This window comes from Anomaloglossus baeobatrachus, chromosome 2, assembly GCF_048569485.1.
Source record: "Anomaloglossus baeobatrachus isolate aAnoBae1 chromosome 2, aAnoBae1.hap1, whole genome shotgun sequence".
In the NCBI taxonomy this organism is placed as follows: Eukaryota; Metazoa; Chordata; class Amphibia; order Anura; family Aromobatidae; genus Anomaloglossus; species Anomaloglossus baeobatrachus.
Genome location: NC_134354.1, coordinates 50,065,507 through 50,075,134, shown reverse-complemented (window position 1 = coordinate 50,075,134; position 9,628 = coordinate 50,065,507). Strand labels below are relative to the sequence as shown.

Sequence of the window (9,628 nt, the reverse complement as noted above, 5' to 3'; positions counted from 1 at the left end):
GTGCTGGTCCACGGTCATATTATTGACTCCTGGTAGGATTTTCATGGTGTACAGCTCCATGGCCTAAGGATAAGAGCCCTTCCCTGGGGTCAAAAGTCAGCATGTTGTTTTGTAGTGCTGGTCCACGGTCATATTATTGACTCCTGGTAGGATTTTCATGGTGTACAGCTCCATGGCCTAAGGATAAGAGCCCTTCCCTGGGGTCACAAGTCAGCATGTTGTTTTGTAGTGCTGGTCCACGGTCATATTATTGACTCCTGGTAGGATTGTCATGGTCTACAGCTCCATGTTCTACGGATAAGTGCCCTTTCCTGTGGGCACAAGGCAACATGTTGTCGTGAAATGCTGGTCCACGGTCATATTATTGACTCCTGGTAGGATTTTCATGGTCTCCATCTTCTTGTATTTGGACACTGCAAAGCGCCAGATTGCAGCAAACTCCGCCCAGCCCGCATTACAGGAGGGAGGAGGAGTGGATATGGCTACACTGCAGGTCACGGCCCTCAGGATACTCCTAGTGCTGGTGGAATGGGAACCGGTGAACAGCATTTCTCAGAGCTGTTTACTTCCAGGGTTTTATCCTCCTCCAAATACTGTGGAAGGTGTCCTTCACAATGCTGCCAAATGTCCTGCTGGGAGAGATAATAGGTTAGAAACAATCCTTATATCCCAATAAGACACATGAAATGGGGCTGATCTGAGGGGAAAACGCATGCAGACTAAAAGAAAATAGATTCCATACTAGACTCTGTTGACAAGTCAGAGCCATAAAGTTATGGAGGGGCCTATGAAACCCCCCTATCCCCGTCCCATTTACACTGACTCACCTGCGATTAGATCTTGCAGGTTTTTGTATCTGCTTTATAACCTTCCATCCATCATTGGCAAATGTGAATCCACTGAAGAGGTTTTGATCTGTTTCGGCTATTGGTGGTTGAATGGTTTCAGTGAAAGACAAGACATGTTTAATTTTCTCTGAAGTCATCACTGGTGGCTGCAGAGAGAAGATAGAAGAACCAGTGTTGATAAAGAACAAAAACAACAGAAATGTACAGCTACCACCATCTTTTCTGGGTCATATACTTACAGGGGACAGCTGGAATGGTGGACATGCTCTGGCTTCCTCTATATCTGTCCAGTTGATCTCCTTAAAGAATGGATGATCTCTTATGTTGTCCACAAATTTCTGCCGACTCTCTGGTGACTTATCCAAGAGCTGGGAACATATAATGAAAATGATTATTCAGTCTCCAGTCGTCCACCAAATTAATTGTGTATTTCATTACATATATCCACTGGATTACTGAGATGTGTCTTTATACTCACCCCCTCAATGATGGCTTTGAGTTGGGGGTCCATTTCATTTGGCAAGACAGGATCTTCATTGATTATTGCCTTAACGATGGCCCCACCAATTTTACCTCGATAGAATGGATGTCTGCCAGTAGCCATCTTACATATCACCACACCAGCAGAGAACCAGTCCACTGCCGTGTTGTACGGCTTCTTTTGAAGAATCTGTGAAGACATGAAAAAGACAATGAGAAGATTGTCCAGCCAGCAGCAGACATGGAGATGTCCAGCCTTGTACACAGTGATCACTCAGGGACATGTAGATGATTCCTCACCTCAGGAGCCATGTGGAAAAGAGTCCCAGCACAACCTGAAGTCTTTGTATCTCCAAAGATGTTCATCGCTGCAAGACCGAAATCAGCGATCTTCAAGTGACCGATGCTGTCCAGTAAAATGTTGTCTGGTTTTATGTCTCTGACAAAAGAAAAAGTTTATAAAATACATTAATTATTATATTAAATGCCCTGATGACGTATTTTGTCCTGAAATATCAAGTGTCTGCAGGGAGTATGAAGATGAGGGTATAGAAGTATTTATACCAGGTCTACACAGAAGAAGACGTGCTGCACCTACCTGTGTATGATGCCTCTGGAGTGGAGAAACTGCAGCCCACAGATCAGCTCAGCGGCAAGAAATCTAATGAGAAAATAAAGATAAAGCAAACAACATCCATCATTTCAACCACTAAACTGTGAAGTAATAATGACATAAAGCTGTTCCTGAGAACGATCATCTTAATCTAATATATCCATGTTCTGTCTTACCTGATGGCTGGAATGGTAAATGGGGCTCTGATTGTCAAAAGGTTTCTAAGGTCTCCTCCACTAAGATATTCCATAACATAGAATAAGTAGTCCTGTGATAAACCAGAGAAGATAATAGGCGTTACTGGTATAGTCTAGATATGAGACACTGGTGGTAATGTTATAATACATGTAATACTATGATACTGGCCTAGAAGAACATTGCACACAGATGGCCATATAGACAGGCATTCATATAATATATTGAAGACCCAGAGCTGTTAGATCCTCAGCCTCTTACCTGGGACTGGAAGGTGGTAAAAGCCCGAGAAATTAATGGACTTTTCCTAGTCATTTCCAGGACCTGTCGTTCTATCAAGATCTTGTCTCTTGATTTGTGAAGTAGAAGCCTCTTCTTCACCATCTTCACTGCCACTTGGGTTTGTGAGGCCTGATGTGTGGCCAATATGACCTGGAGGATACAGAGCATTAGAACTGGAGGAAAGGCCCGTCCTGCCATGAGATGTGAAGATATGAAGCAGTGATGTTCCTAGAGTCATATTACTGCTTAACATCACACACATGAGGAAGACGTCACCACAATTCCTAATACTTACTTTACCAGATGCGCCCTCTCCAAGGATTTTATGGAAGGTGAAGCTCTCCAGTCCAGTCACAATGATGGGGGGGGATTCAGCTGTGGTTGTACCTGATGGAGAGTGGAGAAATAAGATGTATTATTCCAATATAATGCTAATGTGGACTCCTATAGCAATTACAACATGGGGTAGAACAATATTAGGGGGTATCAAAGAGAAATGGCACAACAATCATAATAGATGGGGTATTCTAAAGATTCACAATCCCATCAATTACTACATTAAGGGCTAGTGGCTCTCGGGGTCTTAGATCTGCACTCACCTGACAGCTGCTCAGTGTCAGCTTTGGGGGACACGCTGGATCCATCATCAGCTTTTCCCCCCATCTCTTCTCCCCTTTTCCTCTTGCTCACGATACTCTCCTGTATCGGGCTTCCAGGTCTCTTTGAAGCCTTGATAAGGCTTTGGTTGGTGCCATCTTTCTCACTCTCCGGTGTTTCTATTTTCCTTTTTTTTGGCACCTCATCTATGCTCTCTCTCTTTCTCTTCCTCAAACTCTCCATATTCAGCTCCATAGATAAAATTCTGGGCTGAGGAAGGTCCTGTCCACCTCTAGAGCGCTCCTGGATGTCGCCTGGAACTGCTCCTCTAACAGGCCTTCTATTATTCAGTATTGTATTTTATATAACACAAAAAATTTGCTAAGCGCAAGTAAAAGTCACCTTCACCCACTAAGTGATGAAAACAACTGGACAATATTCAGGCTGCAGCAACATTCTGATGACTGTTCCATGACATCACAAAAGGAGGCATTGTGACATCATCACATTCCAAAGGTGACATGACATCACAAGGTTTAAATAGATAAAAAGGAGGGGAAAAAATTACACCTTGATATCATGGATATCATGGAGTTTAAAGTTGCCGTTGTGTGAATACTCTTTTATTGTAAAAATAAATATCCTATATAATATTAGTCACAGAGGGTCGCAGCCACTCTGGGCTTGGACAGTGACAAACAAATGTTTGAATTTGGCCTAATGGTCCTTTGTGTGTGTGTGTGTGTGTGTGTGTGTATATATATATATATATATATATATATATATATGTAAAAAGGAGGGGAGCCAGCACTGCTTATGAGTGGCATGCAACAATGAGAAAGTAAAAAGTGTAATATTCACAAATTCATTCCTACTGTAACAATTCAATGAGATTTTTGGCAAATAATTGATCAATGATTTGAGCCTCCCTGCCCCGTCACGGCAAATCTCTATAAGGGGGGTCCCTACACTATATTTGTAATTTATATACGTACCATAAGGTCTTGTGTAATGCGCAAGACCGTATAAGAACATCATAAAAACATCAGACATTGTGCTGGTGTGTGTGGTTCTGCCACACGCACTGGCACCTGGACTGCCCTTTTTACTCGCAGTTGTCAGCCCTTGCAGCATGGGAGCGGTTCTGATCAATTATTTGCCAAAAATCTCATTGAATTGTTACAGTAGGAATGAATTTGTGAATATTACACTTTTTACTTTCTCATTGTTGCATGCCACTCATAAGCAGTGCTGGCTCCCATCCTTTTTTCATATCTGTATATATAATTGCCTTATTCTGTCTGTCTGTCTGTCTTGCTCCAAAATTGTGTCCTTACGGTGACACAAAGCGGATTGGCCGCTGGCCTCGCCATGGCCCCGCCCCCCGCACGGATTGGTCGCTCGCCCTGGCTCCCCCCCCCCACGGATTGGCCGGCCGCTCGCACAGGCTCCGCCCCCACACGGATTGGCCTCTCGCCCCGGCACCCTGCACGTATTGGCAACTCGGCCACGCCCCGCCCCCCTCACGCAATGCATGCTCGCTCTGGCCCCGCCCCCCGCACGCATCCCCCGAACTGACACGGATACACGACTCCCAGGTGAGTACTGTACCCCCGGGAGCCCACACCAGCATACGCCGCCAACCCAGCCGACACAAACCCTCGCATTGCTGGGGTTTGCCGCCGTATGCTGGTGTGGGCTCCCGTGCGAGTGGGGGACGGGATGCGCTGGTAACCATGGTAGCATAGTTACCAGCGCATCAAGGTCCTGCAGCGGCGGAACATCCACACGCACACACATAACAGACACACACACACACACACACACACATCAGATCACACTCACTCTCACACACACCTCACACACATCAGATCGCATCCACACACTCACAGCGTCCGGAGATATCGCTTGCTTCTCGGCCGCAGTACTGTGCTGCAGTGAGCTTCCAGGACCTGCCGGAGGATCACATGGCCAGAAGCATGTGGTATCTCCGGATGTTGTGAGTGAGCGCGTATGTGCAATATCGTCAATGTGTGTGTGTGAGTGTATGCGATCGGGTGTGTGTGAGTGTATGCGATCGGGTGGGTGTGAGTGTATGCGATCGGGTGGGTGTGTGTGTGTGTGAGTGTATGCGATCGGATCTGTGAGTGTCGGCAGAGGAGCACGGCGTGCTGGAGGAGGCTGGGAGGAGAGAGGCTGATCCTGGGGAAGGCTGGGAGGAGGAGGCTGATGTTGGGGGAGGCTGGGAGGGTGTAGGCTGATGCTGGGGGAGGCTGATACTGGGGGAGGCTGGGAGGAGAGAGGCTGATGCTGGGGGAGGCTGATGCTGGGGGTGGCTGGGATGAGAGAGGCTGATGCTGGGGGAGGCTGATGCTGGGGGAGGCTGGAAGGAGAGAGGCTGATGCTGGGGGAGGCTGATGTTGGGGGAGGCTGGGAGGGTGTAGGCTGATGCTGGGGGAGGCTGATGCTGGGGGAGGCTGGGAGGAGAGAGGCTGATGCTGGGGGAGGCTGATGCTAGGGGTGGCTAGGATGAGAGAGGCTGATGCTGGGGGAGGCTGATGCTGGGGGAGGCTGGAAGGAGAGAGGCTGATGCTGGGGGAGGCTGATGCTGGGGGAGGCTGGGAGGGGGAGGCTGATGCTGGGGGAGGCTGGGAGGAGAGAGGCTGATGCTGGGGGAGGCTGATGCTGGGGGAGGCTGGAAGGAGAGAGGCTGATGCTGGGGGAGGCTGATGCAGGGGGAGGCTGGGAGGGGGAGGCTGATGCTAGGGGAGGCTGGGAGGAGAGAGGCTGATGCTGGAGAAGGCTGGGAGGAGAGAGGCTGATGCTGGGGGAGGCTGGGAGGAGAGAGGCTGATGCTGGGGAAGGCTGGGAGGCGGAGGCTGATGCTGGGGGAGGCTGGGAGGCGGAGGCTGATGCTGGGGGAGGCTGATGCTGGGAGGAGAGAGGCTGATGCTGGGGGAGGCTGAGGCTGGGGTAGGCTGGGAGGAGAGAGGCTGATGCTGGGAGGAGAGAGGCTGATGCTGGGAGGAGAGAGGCTGATGCTGGGGGAGTTTGAGGCTAGGGTAGGCTGGGAGGAGAGAGGCTGATGCTGGGAGGAGAGAGGCTGATGCTGGAAGGAGAGAGGCTGATGCTGGGGGAGGCTGGGAGGAGAGAGGCTGATGCTGGGGAAGGCTGATGCTGGGGGAGGCTGGGAGGGGGAGGCTGATGCTGGGGGAGGCTGGGAGGAGAGAGGCTGATGCTGGGGGAGGCTGATGCTGGGGGAGGCTGTAAGGAGAGAGGCTGATGCTGGGGGAGGCTGATGCAGGGGGAGGCTGGGAGGGGGAGGCTGATGCTAGGGGAGGCTGGGAGGAGAGAGGCTGATGCTGGAGAAGGCTGGGAGGAGAGAGGCTGATGCTGGGGGAGGCTGGGAGGAGAGAGGCTGATGCTGGGGAAGGCTGGGAGGCGGAGGCTGATGCTGGGGGAGGCTGGGAGGCGGAGGCTGATGCTGGGGGAGGCTGATGCTGGGAGGAGAGAGGCTGATGCTGGGGGAGGCTGAGGCTGGGGTAGGCTGGGAGGAGAGAGGCTGATGCTGGGAGGAGAGAGGCTGATGCTGGGAGGAGAGAGGCTGAAGCTGGGGGAGTTTGAGGCTAGGGTAGGCTGGGAGGAGAGAGGCTGATGCTGGGAGGAGAGAGGCTGATGCTGGAAGGAGAGAGGCTGATGCTGGGGGAGGCTGGGAGGAGAGAGGCTGATGCTGGGAAGAGAGAGGCTGATGCTGGGAGGAGAGAGGCTGATGCTGGGGGAGGCTGAGGCTGGGTAGGCTGGGAGGAGAGAGGCTGATACTGGGGACAGAAAAGGCTGATGCTGGGAGGAGAGAGGCTGATGCTGGGAGGAGAGAGGCTGATGCTGGGAGGAGAGAGGCTGATGCTGGGGACAGAAAAGGCTGATGCTGTGAGGAGAGAGGCTGATGCTGGGGGAGGCTGAGGCTGGGGTAGGCTGGGAGGAGAGAGGCTGATGCTGGGAGGAGAGAGGCTGATGCTGGGAGGAGAGAGGCTGATGCTGGGAGGAGAGAGGCTGATGCTAGGGACAGAAAAGGCTGATGCTGGGAGGAGAGAGGCTGATGCTGGGGACAGAGAGGCTGATGCTGGGGACAGAGAGGCTGATGCTGGGAGGAGAGAGGCTGATGCTGCGGGCAGAGAGGCTGATGCTGGGAGGAGAGAGGCTGATGCTGCGGGTAGAGAGGCTGATGCTCGTGCAGCATGGGGGATGGAGCACGTTTGGGAGTGCGCAGCATGGCGGATGGAGCACGTTTGGGAGTGCGCAGCATGGGGGATGGAGCACGTTTGGGAGTGTGCAGCATGGCGGATGGAGCACGTTTGGGGAGTGCGCAGCATGGCGGATGGAGCACGTTTGGCAGTGCGCAGCATGGCGGATGGAGCACGTTTGGGAGTGTGCAGCATGGCGGATGGAGCACGTTTGGAAGTGCGCAGCATGGCGGATGGACCACGTTTGGGAGTGCGCAGCATGGCGGATGGAGCACGTTTGGGAGTGCGAAGCATTGGCGGATGGAGCACGTTTGGGAGTGTGCAGCATGGCGGATGGAGCACGCTTGGGAGTGCGCAGAATGGCGGATGGAGCACGTTTGGGAGTGCGCAGCATGGCGGATGGACCACGTTTGGGAAGTGCGCAGCATGGCGGATGGAGCACGTTTGGGAGTGCGCAGCATGGCGGATGGAGCACGTTTGGGAGTGCGCAGCATGGCGGATGGAGCACGTTTGGGAGTGCGCAGCATGGCGGATGGAGCACGTTTGGGAGTGCGCAGCATGGCGGATTTAGCACGATGGGGAGTGCGGAGTATGGCGGATGGAGCACGTTTGGGAGTGCGCAGCATGGCGGATGGACCACATTTGGGAGTGCGCTGCATGGGGGATGGAGCACGATGGGGAGTGCGGAGTATGGCGGATGGAGCACGTTTGGGAGTGCGCAGCATGGCGGATGGAGCACGTTTGGGAGTGCGCAGCATGGTGGATGGAGCACGTTTGGGAGTGCGCAGCATGGGAGATGGAGCACAATGGGGGGTGCGCAGCATAGGGGGATGGAGCACGATGGGGAGTGCGCTGCATGGGGGATGGAGCACGATTGGGAGTGCGCTGCATGGGGGATGGAGCACGATGGGAGTGCGCTGCATGGAGGATGGAGCACGATGGGGAGTGCGCTGTATGGGGGATGGAGCACGATGGGGAGTGCGCTGCATGGAGGATGAAGCACGATGGGAGGTGCGCAGCATGGCGGATGGAGCACGATGGGAGGTGCACACCTCCCCCCAACACACACACGCGCGCGCACTGCACAACACACCACACACACACTGGGAACCACAAACAACTGCCCTACACAGACACCCACACACACAGACAACGCTGCACACACACAACACCCAACACACAAACACCACGGCACACACATATATACTCACATACCGCACAACACACACATTGCACAAAACATACCTCCCCCCAAAACACACCACACCCACACAAACCGCGCAACACACACACACACAACCCTACAGACACACAGCGCTCCACAAACAACGCAAGACACATACAACACCGCTCTCACCCCCCGCCACACCCAGACAACACCCAGAACATGTACAGCGCCTACACAAACACTTGGTAACTACACACAACAACTTCTATATATATATATATATATATATAACAAAAATCATACATGAACTACACAATACGTAAATTCTAGAATACCCAATGCGTAGAATCGGGCCACCTTCTAGTATATATATATATATATATATATATATATATATATATATATATATATATACGCAATGGTAAAACACTACGCATCCTATATCTAATACTCTCTTACACTAATAGAGAGCTCAGAGAAAACATTGTCCCCATCTTTCATTTCTATTGAGGGTTTATCCAGAACCACTTTATTTTTACCTCATGGGGCTCAGAGCCATAGTATGATGCACCCACTATAGTCCTCCATATGTTATAATGCACACCAATACTCCTCTATATATTATAATGTGCCCCCATCGTCATCCATATATTACACTCCCTTTTTCTCTGTAGAGTGTGAATGAGAATTCTGCTTATTTTCTGCATGCCAATATGCATTGCAGAAGTGTGCGTATTTGCCTCGTGTAAACAAAGCCTAAAGGGGTATCTTCTTCTTTGGCAACTTAGGCATATCCACAGCATATGACATGAGTGTCTGATAGGAAAGCTGCTCATTTATTAAGAGAACTAGGATCTGGTGCTTGGATCACTAATTCTAGTGAACGGTGGGGTCCCCAATGATTGCCACTTATTCCCAGAATTTTTGCTTCTGCTTAAATGAAAACTTACTGTGATATAGTGATTGTGTAAGTGAGCGGACTAGACCCGTGTGCTCCTGCCCTGAAGACACCTATAATATAGTGATGTGTCAGTCGCGAATGATCCAACACAACTATCTGGCTCCCTGCTGTGACTGACCGGAGCCGGATCCCCATTGAGAGCCACTGAATTCTCTTAACAGCTCTCACTGGGCGTAAAATTTCGGTGTTTGGTGGACAAAATCCTGCCCACCTGAATAAAACACCGCCCATTCAGCAATTTAA

At 51.2% G+C, this 9,628-nt stretch overlaps 2 protein-coding genes across 2 annotated transcripts; both read right to left on the bottom strand.

Moving 5' to 3' along the window:
* Positions 1-201: 201 nt before the first annotated feature.
* LOC142282749 (protein kinase C theta type-like) lies at positions 202-1,756 on the bottom strand. Its single transcript, XM_075333029.1, has 5 exons — positions 1,629-1,756; positions 1,327-1,518; positions 1,088-1,216; positions 828-994; positions 202-629 (listed from the first exon to the last, which is right to left on the bottom strand). Exons 1-5 carry the CDS (start codon positions 1,692-1,694, stop codon positions 563-565), a joined length of 621 nt encoding a protein of 206 aa, XP_075189144.1. The 5' UTR covers positions 1,695-1,756; the 3' UTR covers positions 202-562.
* Positions 1,757-1,808: 52 nt separating this feature from the next.
* Positions 1,809-2,586, bottom strand: LOC142292399 (protein kinase C delta type-like). Its single transcript, XM_075337751.1, has 4 exons — positions 2,398-2,586; positions 2,118-2,209; positions 1,927-1,989; positions 1,809-1,851 (listed from the first exon to the last, which is right to left on the bottom strand). Exons 1-4 carry the CDS (start codon positions 2,584-2,586, stop codon positions 1,809-1,811), a joined length of 387 nt encoding a protein of 128 aa, XP_075193866.1.
* Positions 2,587-9,628: the final 7,042 nt, after the last annotated feature.